Source organism: Passer montanus, unplaced genomic scaffold (genome assembly GCF_014805655.1).
Source record: "Passer montanus isolate IOZ18808 unplaced genomic scaffold, ASM1480565v1 scaffold41, whole genome shotgun sequence".
NCBI lineage: Eukaryota > Metazoa > Chordata > Aves > Passeriformes > Passeridae > Passer > Passer montanus.
The window spans coordinates 2,730,458-2,745,622 of NW_024368930.1; the positions used below are offsets into that span (position 1 = coordinate 2,730,458).

A 15,165-nucleotide genomic window follows, 5' to 3' on the forward strand; every position below is an offset into this window, starting at 1 on the left:
GCCTCAGATCTGCAATTCTGTGAGTAAAGCTGGAAAAAAATAAATGTAAGGGGAAACAACCAATCTATTGTTTAATAAATAACTGTGAAATGAGCTGATTTTTGCCATTCTGTTATTACCTGTATGTAATAAACCAGGTGAAAGTTGCCTCTGACTTTCACACTGTGCAATGGTGTTCAGGTTACACAGTAGAAACTGCAGCAAGGAGAAACATGAGCACAGGAGGGCTTCAACAGCTTCCAACCAGCATCTTTTCCACCCTTCTAAGTGAAGGTAGTTCCACCTTTGAACTGCTCAGTTACAACTGCTGAGGACAAAGAAGACCAGTCTGTGCATTACTGGTCCATCATGTTGAGGATACATTTAATGAGTTGCTTCTGCTCTGTGTTCCCTTGGAGCTGCTGTTTCTGCTTCCACCTTTCTAAGTGAAGGTAGTTCCACCCTTGAACTGCTCGGTTACAACTGCTGAGGACAAAGAAGACCACTCTGTTTGTGCATTATTGGTCCATCATGTTGAGGATACATTCAATGAGTTGCTTCTGCTCTGTGTTCCCTTGGAGCTGCTGTTTCTGTCCCATCTGAAACAGGAACAATCTCACTGGCACAATGTTCATTTTTCGCAGTAGAGTCATCTGGGAATGATTTCAAGGCAACTTTAAAAAAAAATTAAATATTGGGATGATTAACCAGAAAGACAAGTAAATATTTCAATAAATTTAACAAGTATGCTATTTATTTGGTGGAGAAAATGCTGCCACATCTTTTATCTTGCACTTTACTTGGGGAATGAATATATCTCCTGTTGAATATTACATTACAAGCCATGTTACTGAGTTTGGTATTCTCATCAGAGGAAAACTATGCATTTTTTAACTGGAAACTTAATTATCATATGCATCCTTTTTCTTTTTTAATTATTAGCACAGCAAATCACTGACAGCCCCAGTCTCATAAGTCATCATCTGCAAAGCCACCCTGTGGATCCCACAGGTCTCTTCAAGTTGTGCAAGAAGAGGACAGTGATTTATAAATACTTGCAAATGTCAGTTTTGGGGAAAACCTTCTGGAAAGCACAGAAATTTCTAGGTTTTGTGTGAGTCAATTAATGAACTGAATATCTGCACGAACAACATCTGAAGATACATTATCACAGCTCCAGAAAAACAAGCTTTCAGATGAAGGTATTTACAAGATATCAAAAAGAAATTGTTTGCAAGTAGGAAAACATTAATAAGCAACAAAATCTAATTACTGCAAAAACATAAACACTGCAGCTGTAACACTTCTCTCTAACCATACCATTACAGCCTCACCAGTGAAAACAGAAGTGTCAATGCTAATGTAAACTCAGCTGCTGATATATATTCATTAGATTCAGAAAAGCTCCAACATTTTTTCTTCTCACCACATCAAATTTTCTCTCAGTGCAGATACAATCTGATACAAAGGGTGAGGTTTAGGGACCCCCTAGGCCTAAGGTGTATCTCCATTCTTGTCTGTTACTCCAAAAAATTCATCTGAAAGCATTGCTAAAAAGGGGGCTCAGGAACTGGAGCAGGGAACAGCCCAGGATGGGACCTGTGCAGAGACCCAACTCACACGACAAGAATTTCTGACACACAATAAAGCCTATTCTCAAATATTCTTCCATTATTAGCTTCACTGTGAAACAGCAATTAAGCAGCAGGGAAGATTCAATGCCTTAGCCTTTTAGTCTTGATTCTAATTTACATGATTAAATCCTAACTTAGTCACTGATTACCTTCTGGCTTAGCACGCTTCGCGTTCTCATGGATTTTATTTTTGCCTTTGCTTCCTTTTCTGGGTGTAGCAGTTTTTGCCTTCACCAATCCACAGTTTTCAGCATGCTTACACATATTACTCTGTTAGCATAATGAAGAACAAATATATCAATCAAATATTAATCCATGTAAGCAATTTAACAGACACAAAGCAAACATGGCTCTGACAGATAAGTTCTGGAACACTAAGTAGAAGACTGACTTAGTTAACAACTTCCATAAAACTCCTGAAGATTTTCCAGAATATATATTAAAATTCTGCTTTAAAAGAACATTGCCATTTGGTGGGTATAAAATAAAATTTATCATTTTCTGGTTCCTGGATAAGCAATAAAGTTTCACACGTAAAATCTGTATGTGGAAAAAGGGTCACATTTACTTTAAAGTGTGCACAGTTAAGCCAAAATGAGAATATGTTCTCATTGCATATGGTTTTGAAGTGAATAATAATTTCTAACTTTCCTTGCTGAATGGGTCCTAGCTATCCTAAAAGTACTCTTTAAAATAAATTTTTCAGTTCAGACTGAATTTATTCTGCATCACCACTGAAAATCACATTTCAGGCTCAAATGCTGCATTTTGTTCTTTATCACAACATCCCTGAAAGTGACTTCTCTTACTTTATATTTCTAAGCAGTCCAATACAAAAGACTTATCAAGAAGATAGACTCATCCTTCCAACATATCAATTTCAATTTGTGAAAGATTTACCCTGGAAATAAGCACCACTACACTATTTCAGTTGGACTGCAGTCACAAAAGTTTTTATTTTCTTAAGGTACCTATAACCCCAAGGCCAACTGTGGCTCACAACAGCAGCAGCAGAGTGAGCAGTATGTTCCCAGGAGCTGGAATACCTGGTTACACGTGCACACCTGAGCACACCTGAAGCTCCTCTCACTCCTGTGGGCCTTCCTGTGCTGAAGGAAGGCGTAGCGCTCGTGGAAAGCTGCCTCGCAGTCCCTGCACTTCACGGCCTCTTCCATGTAGGAATGCAGATTCCTCAGGTGGACACCTGGACAGGTATTCAGAACAACTCGTTTTAATGGCAAGGGTTTTATTTTCAGAGTTTTGAACAAGAGCTGGGCTGTGTATAACCCTGAGAAATGCAAATCTTGTAGAGGAAAGCAAAAAAGAACCTTCCATGCCCTGTGCAATGGGGTAAAATACACAGATTAGTTTAAAATTAAACAAAAGATGCAGCAAGATGTTGTAACTTCCCAAGAAATCAAGCAGTTATAAGCCTGAATCTTACCGATTTCAGTGGAAATAGTTTAACAAATCAATTAAAAAATCCAGATTTAACCCAGAATTTTCACGTATTTCTGGAAACTTAAAATTCTGTATAGGCTTTTTTGTTACTGGTCAGCTCTGTTGCTGCCAACACTTCTGAAAAAACAGAGGGTCACAGTGCCACAGGTATCAAGCAAATAATAAAACAGAAAAAGCTAAGGATTTGCTACTTTGCATTTTAAACAAATTAAAATATCAACCACAAGATGTCACCACATCTCCTTGCAGGAAGAATTTACCTGTAAAACTACAAATAATTTTACTTAAAATATTCTGTGATAATATGAAGTCAGCTATAACATATTTGGTGAAATTTTGTGAAAATTAGAGATTTCATCTCTACTTATCTCTACATTTTGCTGTCAGTGGTTTCCTTTAAACTCACCCAAGTCACTTTTTCGGGAAAGGAAAGTACTACAATGTGGACATTGGTGTTTTGGCACATTTTCTCCATGCTTCTGTAACACATGGATTTTCATGGTACCACTCTGAGTGAATCTGGCTTGGCAAACGTAACATTCATAGCGTTTTTCACCTATTAAAAAGAAATTTAAATAAGATATGCTTAGAAACTGTACTTATTTGATATAAATTCAAATTCCCACAGAATTCAACATCCATGTTCCAACAGCAACAGTCTCCAGATCAACCAAAAGTTAATATTGGTTGACAGTGCACAAAAGGCCAAACAAGTCTCCAGAAGTTTACATAACTGATTGCAACACAAAATCTTGGCTTTCTGAGTCCACTAGTCAAACTGCTGAAGCATAAAGCCATTTATATAATTCTAAACTAGGAATCAGGAATTATTTTAAATTATCATCTATTCTTCCTTGAATACTTCATGTACAAAAATGCAGAATTATCTTCAAATATGCAAGGAGAGAAAGTCAACAGCAGTAAAACATCATGGTAAGAGTGACACACCATTGATAATGGTGGGAAGAAAAATTAGGAAATTATTTTCGTGCCTTTCTTCCCCAAAAAGCCACATCAGGTGTGACTACCATTAAAATTACATCAGCACTGGCAACTGGCACAGCTTTGAACCACCTCCAGACTGGTTCTGTGGAAGAAGTCCCTGCCAGGAGTGGCTAACACTCTTGAACCCTTCCAGTTGGACTCTTGTGGTTGATTCTCATAAAAAAATAATTCAGTTTAATTGCACCAAACTGTCTCAAGATACGAACCAATGCGTGACAAGTGGGGATATTTGGTAAATTTGATTCAAACCATGCTGTCACACTGTGATTCAACCTAAAACATTAATCAGAGCACAAATTGCATATCATAATTGAGCCAAGCTAAACCCTGAAGTACAGGATTGATTGCCCCTGAGAGGACTTGCATGTTACAGAACTATGACAAGAACACACTGCTTCCAATATTAAAGCAATTTAATTCTTTGTTGACCAAATTAGTTGCTGGCAATCTGGGGTCACAACAATATCCATGGTCTGAACAGAGAGTTAAAAATCTCTCATAGATACCTCTCCATGCAAAATCAACTAATTGAGAAATAAAGGTGACAACCTGACCCACAGAAAATGAAATATTTCTCTAATATAAAAGAAGTTTAGGAGGAACAGCAAGACTAACTACTGGGCTTCCAAGTGCCAAATCCAGAACACTGAAAGAGAACATGTTTTTACTCCAAGTCACAAATTAATAAAGGGCTAATTTTGAGGCTGAAATAAGACTGCTCCAACCCCATGAATATTAAGGAGCTGAGGCCCTGGACTTGATCACTGGCCCAGAATGCTACCTGTGTGAGTCAACATGTGCCTTTTCAGCTTGTAGGCATCTTTGCTGGCATAGCTGCACAGGTGACAGGGGTAGGGCCGCTCTCCGGTGTGCGAGCGAACGTGGCGTCTCATCTTGCTGGCCTCAGACAGAAACAAGAGATTTTCTAAAGTAACATCTACATTAGAGATACATTTAATTAAAATGCAAGTTATTTTACAATTTTAATTGTGTTAATCCTAGAATTAGCACTCTCACATCTGTGGTTTTCCCTGCACAACCAGCCTGCTGTGGCTTTAGGACACTGCTGCACTTTTTCCCCATATTATCTTGCTTCCATATTTAGTGTCCACATTAGCAAAATGAGAAATTTTATAATAAAAACAAAATAGATAAAATTTTAAAAAGAGGATACCTACTACTGTCAGGCTACTTGGATATACCAAACATAAAATTCTTTGAAAACACTCAGGAAAATAAATGAAAGACCAAACTCATTATGCAAAGTCTATTCACCTTCAAGTCCCAATGAAGCACCTTAGTTACAAAGTTTAATTCAGTTCTACTTGTTTATGCTGTTTTTCTGATATGTTCTACATAAATATTGTAGATATGTCATTAGGAGTTATCAAATGTTCAGTTCTTCCATTTATGAACACAATTAATGAATTCACTACTAGATTCCTTCAAATCTACACTACTATTCACTTAAAATTAAATATGACTGGCAACCTTTGATACACAAAAGTGCAATAATTTGCATGGCAGTACTGGAGAGCTCTTTCAGCTTTCTTCATTCAGGTAAAGCTTACCTGAATGTGAGTTCTGTAACAGCAGTGAATGCTGAATGCTCCTTATTGAAACGAGGGAAAGAATAGGGGAATTTAATATCAGCTGTCAGGCTTTTTAAGGATGCAAGCTATCAAAAATCTAATTACTAAGATAAGGTGCATGGAATAAAGTTCAGGATTGCTTACAGCTTTAGATCTGGACACAGCACAAATTCAGATATTGAACATCCACTAAACTGTGGCAGTGATTCAATCACAGGTGCATTTCTAAAAGCCTGTGCACCCAATTCAATTGCAATTTCCAACTGCACCCTTAAGCAGACTCTTAAGGTATTTTATTCTTGATGAAGAAAATTCTAGTTCTGGAAAGAACCCATACATCATCAAGTATATAAACACAATACCTGAACTTCTTTTTAGACATTAGCTAGTATTGTCCTACAGTACCTGGAATGCAGTGTAAATGAGGACCAAAAATGCTTTTGTAGGACCAAAATCACACAAACACATTGTCTAGCAGCAATTTTAGCATAACAGAAGAGAAAAAGCTCTTGAAATACAACTAGTTAAAAAAACCCTAAATAATTGTATGAATATTAATTTGGACCAACACATTTGCAAATACTACAGGGACAAATAAGGGTTCCAGGAATTCAGGTTACTTGTTCCTTTTTTGCAGGATGATGGGGATGAAAAGATGTGCACACAAATGAAATGTAATGCAATGAAATGAAATGTAATTAAATAAATGCATGGCAGCACAAAGTTGTAGCCATCAGCCACCTTGCAGTAACACTGCAGCACCATAACAGATAAACACAATCCATCAGTGTGTCCAAGGCCATCAAGCAGAGCCTGGACTTCTCACGTTTAAAAATCTGGGCAAAAACTGTATGTACATTAAAATCCTGGGACATGAAAATCTTCACACCCTCCCAAAAGATTCAATAAGGCTGTACTTACTTCTACACTGGAGTATTCACATATAGTGCACTTGAAAGGCTTCTCCAAAGTGTGCTTGTACCTCCTGTGTCGTGCAAGCTCCCCTCGGGTCACAAAGGCTGTGTCACACTCACTGCATTTATGGGGTTTGTTCCCTGCAGCAATACATGTGAGACTTTTACTCAACACCACAGAAATGTGATTTGTTTGCCTTACATCAACATGCAGAAGTTTTTAATGGAACCTTTTCTGATATTCTGATTTTTTACATACAATAAACCATAGAATGATTTGGGTTGGAAAGGACATTAAAGCTCTTTTTGTTCTACCCCTTGCCATGGGCAGGGACACCTTCCACTGTCCCAGGTTGCTCCAAGCCCTGGTCAACCTGGCCCTGGACACATCCAGGGATAGCACAGCCACAGGTTCTCTGGGCAACCTGTGTCAGTGCCTCACTACCCTCCCAGGTGAGAATTTCTTCCATATATATGTATACAGTAAGTTTATTATAAACACAATTAATCACTTTGCTTCATATGTTTATATAGCAAAATTAAAACATCACAGAAAATTCTATTCTGCATGCAGGAATGAAGCACAGCTGAAATCACTGTTCAGCTGACAAGAACTGTTAGAATGGTACTTAACAAAAAAACACAAATACACACACACAGAGTTCCTAACTACAGACCATGTCTTTTCAGTGCGGAACGCCACAGAAAATCAGAGGAATTTCTGAGCATAAAATGATCACAGAACACAGCTCTAAGGCAAAGCCACTTGCCTGCTAATTCAGTTTTGCAGACAGTATGTAACACAGGTACCTGTATGTGTGTTGACATGGTTGTGCAGCAGAGCTGCTGTACGGAAGGCCTTGGGGCAGAGGTGACACGCGTGACGTTTCTCATCCGAATGGGTTTTCAAATGACGCCTGAGACTCGATAACTTGACTGAGGTGAATGTGCAGAAAAAACAGTTGAATTCTTTTTCTCCTGTTGGAACAAAGACACATTTACACTGTACATGCCACAAAAGAATGATTTTTTCTAAAAATGGTACCAGTTTCTAAAGAGTCCCTCTAGTCTGGGTAAAACTACTTCGAACTTCTACATCAAAGGATTCATTAAGGCTTAAGTGATTTGCCCCAAAATTGTGTTAATTGTTGGTGCTACAGTTTAGAATCTAATCCCAGGAAACCTAACTCCTACTCTTGCCCTCACCACCAAGCCAGGAGACTTCCTCTCTACGTACCATCTTTAAGACTTACAACCTGTGCAACAAACTTCTTGATAACAACTGTGTAATTAGCACTAGGTAAATTTATGCAAAGATTTGGAAATGGCAGGTTAAGCTATTCCCAGCTTTCTGGTGCTCCTGAATCTGTGAAGTGCATATAAAAAAATCATGATGTGAAAGCCTCTTTAAAATTACTGGTTGAATTTGAGGGGAAAAGGTCAGTTCTTTGGAGAAGTCATAGAATAAAGTTCGGGGCACAAGAGTAATGAATTTCTTTTGAGAGTAACAAGTTAAAATTAAATGTGCAACACTTTTAGTTATGAAGAAGATCTGAAACTGTGAAATGGCAAATACGTCATATTTGAAGAGTCTTTCCAGAACAGTTGTCTCAGCTCCCAAGTGTGCTCTCTGTAATGATTTTCATGCTGAGACCAAAATGCATTTTATACAATGCTTTATACCACACAGAGATGTGCAGATAACACTTCTCTTCAGTAAAAGCAAACAAAACCATTTTATTGTCATTTGTTCATTGTGGATTCATGCCCACACAAAGGAACATTGTTAGCTTTGTTAAAACTGCTCAAATGTGCTTCCTATAAAGGCTGTAACTGAAACAGGGGACATTTACAATTTGTACAGTATCCATAGAGAGCCCCAGCCAAGATACCTTAACTTCCAGATACAACACACACATTTACAGACTCAACATCATTGATGTCATCCAATTTTTACAGTACACACACAGTTTCTAGGGAAACAGATGCTTATCTATTCTCTTTTGAGTCAGTCTTTAACTTCTGTAACATACTTTTAGGTTTCTAACATCTTAAATCAGCCATTTTCTGTTACTCTTATTTAGGCTCTGGGAAAGGCTTTGCTGACAGGTATTGATTGGAAAGTGCCCACCACCCTCTGCTGGCAACGTGGAACCACTCTGAGCTCAACCATAAACCCTCAAACAAGAACATTTTGAAGCTGAATGAGTGGATGAAGACACTAAATAAATTAGTAGGTTTATTCAAAGGCACTTATACAATATTAACTTTGAAATCTCCCTGGAGGTTTCAAATACCACACACTGTTCAAAAGACCTTTAATTCCTAAATGCCATCCAAAATGTCTCTCCTCAACACAAGGCAGATGACAGCAGCCTGAACAAGATCTTTGAGCACTTAGGGCTGAAGGTACTATTTTTTCTTTCAAATTTCCACAGAATGTTAAGACTTAACTTAATCTAAACAATTACCACTGTGAGTATTTAATGCAAAACTTCAACCTCAGTTCAAAATCTAACTTAACATCCCTTATCTAGAAATTAACTACGAAGATCATTAATTTTTTACCTTTATCCTGATGTGGAGCACAAGCCTCAAATTTTAGATTCTTGAGATTTCTTACAACTGTTTGTTCTGATGCAGTTGGATATTCCTGCTCTTTACTTCCATTGAATAAGTCTGACAAATCATCACCCCCTTTGCAGCTCTGAGTCTTTGCTTCCCCAACAGTGGAAAAAACTTCCTTTCCTTCCCCCTCTTCTGATGGGTTCAGTTTCTGGATGTTATTTTCAAATGTAATGGTATCAATGTCTCTGTCAATCTATTTTAAAAAATAATATGTTTTACAACTTTCTCAGTTAAAGGCAATAGCTAGTGGCAAATCAACAGAGCAGTCAACAAAATGCAAGCCACCAATTCATTCTAATTTTCAGCCTTACATGTGATGGACAAAATTTGCATTTAGCACGCAGCACCCTAAATGGTAAGTTACAATTAAATAAGAATAATTACTAAAATGATGCCCTCCTTCCCTCTTCAAAATTTTATATAAAATTTCAGAGCATCATTTTAAGATTGCAGCACTGAGAACACAAAAAAAGTATTTTTATTTTTTAAAGAAAATATTTTAAATTTCATTTTACTACTTTTAAAAGGAAATTAGAAGTATGCTCTGTTTTTTAACAAATTTAGGACTTCTGCAGGCTAATTGCAATGCCTTCTTTGCTGTATACCAATTAACCAGGTTGTGATACTTCTTGCATTAGCTAGACTCAAATATGGTAATATGACCTACCTCAGAAATTATCTAGTGATGCATGAATTTAATAAGAAAAAATGTGGTATTTAATTGTAAAATCATTATAATAGCTAGCACAGGACAAAACAGGAGTGTTGCATGTCCTTTATAATAAAATTCATTTCAAATGAGACTGTATTACATAACCAGCTTTAACAATGACTGAAGGATTGAACTAATTGAATTAAGGAGAAAAAGAGAAATTCTGTAATGCTGCTTAAGAGATGGAGGCTATCAAACAAATAGTAGCAAACTGACGAACTAAATTAAAAACTTGTCTGAATTTCAACAGTTAAATATTGTCACAGTATCTTCTTGATAATCTGGGTCTCTTCCAACTCAGAATATTCTCTGAATTCAGAAAGTCTAAACTTCTAGTTTGTCCTTTTAAAAATGAGATGAAATTGTAAAAAGATGCATAGCGAACTGGATACTTAAGCCCAATAAATAATATTAATGCTTAATTCAGAACCAAATCAGTGTGACAGCAGAAGCTAACAGGGAACAACATATGTCTAATTTCACTTTGTCCAGAATTTGTACCTCCATCAGGAGCGTGTCTGCTGCTTTCTCTGCCGCCTTGCTTCCTGCACTCTTTCCTTGCCCTTCTTCTTGAATTACAGGGATCTGCACCAGCTCCAAGTCCTGGAACACGCGGGTGCCGTCCCGCGGGGTCAGGGCCATGCCCGGGGGCACCACGGCCTGCATCGGCCCGGGCAGGGCGCTGCGGGCTCCCTGCACACACACCGGCTGTAGGCTCGGTGCTCCTCACCCTCCTGGGACACAGATCAGGATCCTGTGGGCTCCCTCCACACACACCGGCTGTGGGCTCGGTGTTCTTCACCTCCTGGGACAGATCAGGGCCCTGCGGGCTCCCTCCACACACACCGGCTGTAGGCTCGGTGTTCTTCGCCCTCCTCAGACACAGGGCCGCTCTGGCGGACGCGTGTCCCGCCCGCACCGCGCTCCCCGCTCCGCTCCTCTCCTGCGCTCGGGTCAGCCTGGCCTCGCCGCCCTTTCCGCTGCAGAGCGCTCCTGTTCGGGGTTAAACACCAGGGCAAACCACGGGCGTTCAGGACCAGCCCCAGCCCTGCTCCTCGCCCGGGTTCCCCCGGCTCCAGGCCCCTCTGGGCCGCTGCGGGCGGTTCCCCCGCGGGGAGCTGGGTCCCCCCGGGCTGCTGGGCCGGGGCCCCTCGAGGGGAGGCGGCAGGGAAGGGGCTCAGCACAGCCGTGCACCTCGGCATGGCCGCCTCTGCCTCCCTGTGCTGCTCCCTCAGCAGCGGCTGGTGTGGGAGCCCATTCGTGGGTAGTTTCTAGAGAACAGCTGCTTCTCACCTGTTAATTCCCTACAAAACACAAAGGCCCGAACCTGCGGAGGTTTCCCTCCCAATGCTCCAGATGCGCGGTGCTCCTTGGTCCCCACACACTGCAAGTCCTGTCAGAGCAGCTGCCGTTTTCTCACCCTCTGAGCCAGCAAAGATGAAGCTCTCTTGGCCTTAATTGTAGGCCCTTAACCTTCTGCTCCCACTTTGCTGGAGACCACGGGGCTGAGCTCAATTGGATTTTCCACTTGGGAAATATCTGAAGCACTTGCCATGTTTCTGTGACGGAAAGCCTCCAGCCGGGAGCCCGGTGCTGGAGTGCCGCTGAAGGGCCGCCTGATGCTGCCGCCGCAGAAGTGGTGTACAAAACTGGCTCGAGTGGCTTTGCAGAGGCAGTGGAGCGATGTATAAGCATCGTTACACTGTACCTTAGGCCAGGATTGGTTATTCAGTGAGAATAAGTTGAAATGCTTCTTTCTCCAAAGGCATTGTGAAAACGTCTTTGAGGTTTTACACAGTTTGAGTGACTTAACATTTAATCTTGTGTACCCTTCTAGACTAGTAATTTCCAGCCATCAAACATTTTATAAAACCCACTTACTTTGAATACTCTATTATATGCCAGTGCAGACGATAAATTTGGAGCTTTACATCTAGATATTAGCTCTGTGCATTGCAGGGTACAGTACATTGCACAGGGACTGCAGCCCAATGTGGTCCAGATCCTGTTAAACTGAATTATCAAACACTCATCAAAGCCCCAAACCAAGTGGTGGCTTTCCTTGTCTGTGGAAGTAACCCAGGACATCTGGCATTTGTGAAATATCTGTAGCACAAACAGCAGCCCACACCACTGGCCTTTGAGCAGCACCCTCCGATGAGGTGGGGTTATCAGACCTCATCCTCAGAGACATCAACTGAAAATCCCATAAACACCCTTGACAACAACCACTCCTATCCACAGTTCTGTAAAATCTTCAATGCAAAAATAATACAATATGTTTACATTTAACAACTGCAGCTTAGTCATAACTATTCTACTGCTTGGAATCAACACAAATCCAAAGCAATTATTTAAGGCTGAATATCTATTCCAGCAATTTAATGCTGATATTTTGGTTAGACACCACATTATTCATCATCCACAAATCCACGGGCTCTCAAAACTAAAGAACAGGATGCAGAGTACACAATATATTCACATAATTAGGCTGCTGGCAACTGTGGCCAGAGATTTTACTTCTTACACATTTCTAGATCTTTTCAAGTTGCTCCATATACTGTGCAATTATGATAGTTGAAGGGCACTGTAGGAAAAAAGTTGTTATAATAATACGCCATCCTTTAGGTTGTTTTAATGAGGTTTTCTGCACTTCAGCAGACATCAGCTTCTAAGAGCTGTCCTGCCTTGCACTTCTGCATTATTAATACCAGCACCATCCATGCAGCTACAGTAAAGGTCTGTCATTATTTCCATTATTAACCGATATTTCCAAGGATTTATAGCTCAAATGCAGAATAGCCCTTCAGTTCATTTTTTGCTGAATTTAAAGGAACCACTTGGATCAGCAATCTATGAATTCAGCCAGTTTCTGAGCAGGTTTTGACACACTAGAGGTTAACAGCTCCGTAATGGCCATTATGGTGTGTTGTGTGAACAGTCTCCACTTACTGCTGCTGCTGCATTCTCTATCTCTAGCTGCAATCAAGCTTCTACCCACTCCTCTGGGAGTCTGATTCTTTCTAACACATCAACATCCTGCATGAAAAGTCTATCAGGAAAGAATAGAGATGTATTTTATATTTTAAGTCATAATTATACTTTTGGTGGGTAAACGTTCAAAATGAATTATTGTTTGTTAGGGGTATTTCATAAGGAGCAAAAGGAATTTAATGTAAGCACATTTTCTTGTGCTAAAGCAACATTACATAAAGAAACAAAATTCAGCCACAAAATTGCAGATAAATTACTGATAAGAATCTACCAGTGCATGAAAGTGAATACATGGACAAGTAAAAGCCTCAATCAGCAGAGTAAATTTCCTTGGCTGCTCTAAGGAAACACAGCAAACTTTGTTCTGATCTGTGGTTTTCCACCCAAGTATAAACAGTGCAGCTGATTTTTTTAAAGTAAAATACTGGGTTATCTGTTCAGATTGCCAGCCTTAAATCGGAATAATGTCTTTTATAATATTTAAGATGTTTACTGTGTGTTAGGTGGAGCTGACTTTTTAAAAAGCTCCATTACCATATACATAAAGCATATTTGACCTTGAATTAGTTCAAGGTTTGCTTCCCTTACTGTGTTTCAGAAACTCACTTTGGATGACTGCAGAGGCTGTTTATCCATCCTCTCTGGTGATGCTTTGCACCTCCATCACAGGTTCTAAACTGCACTCCTCTGATGCCAATGGAAGGATTGCCATCAATTTAACAGGGCTTGGAATTAGGCCCAGAGCAGATAACTATGTGAAGCAATGACAGTGGGATTTATTTACACATTTCTGACCTGTCCACAAACTGTAGAGTAAATCAGGAATGCTGCAGTGCACTTGAAAGAGAAAAAGAAAAAATAAAGAGACCAAAGCATAAAACCCCAAAACAAATAGGTTCAAATTTAACCTCCAATGCTCATAATTGTTTCATTATGACACTCTGCCTTATAGCTGAAACCTCCATTCTTCTCCAGAACACGAACTCCTGTTAGTCTAGGAGAAAACCCAGTCTTTGTTGTGACTTATTTTGACAGCTTTAATATCATTTTCCACCTGGCATCTGGAAAGTTTTCCATTTTCACTTTCCACCAATGTCTCACTTTTGTTTCCAAGTATGTGTCGCGTTCACACCGCACCTGTCAGCGGTGTGTGTGCCTTAGCACCAGGCTGCAAACACACATGCCTCCCCTTTCCTCCTACCCCAGGGACAATCACTACCTTCAGCACCTCTTTTGCAGTGAGATATTGCCCCTCTTAATAATGACAGCACCAGATAACCTCCTTCACACCATCACCTGCTTCAGAGAAAGCGGGGATACTTTTACAATCTCCTAATTCATCTGGCTCTTTTAAATATTGCTCAGGTCTTGAAGCTGTCACTAAATGGTTGAAGTATTTTTGCTGTATTTTCTGACGCTCCTCATTTCTTTGGTGTCCCACTTTCACAAATATGAAGCATTTCTTCAGAGACCACCAAACTTAATTAAAAAAAAAAAAGAAAGCACATCAGCTAATGAGTGAGATAAAAAGTTTATGTTCTTTTTGATGCTGTTCTAAGCAACTGAATCTTGCAGATTCAGAATTGAGTCAGTGCTTCAGTGCTGGCCTGGAATATTCTCAGGAGAAAATATACAGTTTGATCACTTGGAAAAAAGAATATTATTATTTTTTTATTTTTTCCCCCAGTCCTCTGGTTCAGAGATGGAAGCTAGAGTTTATTTTAGCAGACATCAGTTAGGATTTAGATCTGACTTGGGTTTCTTGCCTGCCCCAAAGAACACAATTCTCTGCTCCCTATTGCTACAGTCATATAAAAAGCTATCAGACCTCAGACCCAGGAACATCAGAACATGCAGTCCTACTTGTTTCCTTGCTGAATCCCCAAAGCAGAGAGAAGATGGGAGCACAGCACAGCAAAGCCAGATGGAAATCATGCTGGAGGGTATTGATTGACTAGTGTCTAGGCAGGCTATAAATTACCACTTCTCATGCAAAGAGGAGGGTGAGCAGAGCTGCAGAGCTGTCTCAGGGCACAGTGCTTGGACTGTGCTGTTCATGCAGGATCAGCTAAATTTGGGTTGTGCCTAAGGCACGGGGAAAGCCAGGCTTTGCTCTCTCTCCAATGCTCATCTTGACTTGGAGGAGACAAATAATTTCTGTAAATATGAGTGATTCTTGCAGCAGAACAAAAGCAGCCCCTATTAAGTTAAAAGACTTAATGCTTTCAAGTATTGTCTATGCTCTT

General features: G+C 39.9%; 1 protein-coding gene across 1 annotated transcript; it reads right to left on the reverse strand.

Moving 5' to 3' along the window:
* Positions 1-419: 419 nt before the first annotated feature.
* CTCFL (CCCTC-binding factor like) lies at positions 420-10,664 on the reverse strand. Its single transcript, XM_039719543.1, has 9 exons — positions 10,409-10,664; positions 9,154-9,361; positions 7,396-7,563; positions 6,593-6,726; positions 4,861-4,981; positions 3,481-3,630; positions 2,660-2,817; positions 1,763-1,883; positions 420-653 (listed from the first exon to the last, which is right to left on the reverse strand). Exons 1-9 carry the CDS (start codon positions 10,589-10,591, stop codon positions 526-528), a joined length of 1,371 nt encoding a protein of 456 aa, XP_039575477.1. The 5' UTR covers positions 10,592-10,664; the 3' UTR covers positions 420-525.
* Between the last annotated feature and the right edge of the window lie 4,501 nt (positions 10,665-15,165).

Bases quoted from the DNA above. Each gene is read 5' to 3' on its own strand.
- CTCFL (XM_039719543.1), bottom strand. From the start codon at position 10,591: ATGCAGGCCGTGGTGCCCCCGGGCATGGCCCTGACCCCGCGGGACGGC. The intron at 4,982-6,592 runs GTAAGTACAGCC...TTTCTGTCTGAG, and splicing joins GTGAATACTCCAGTGTAGAA to GCCAGCAAGATGAGACGCCA. The intron at 1,884-2,659 runs GTATTCCAGCTC...TTATGCTAACAG, and splicing joins AGGTGTGCACGTGTAACCAG to AGTAATATGTGTAAGCATGC.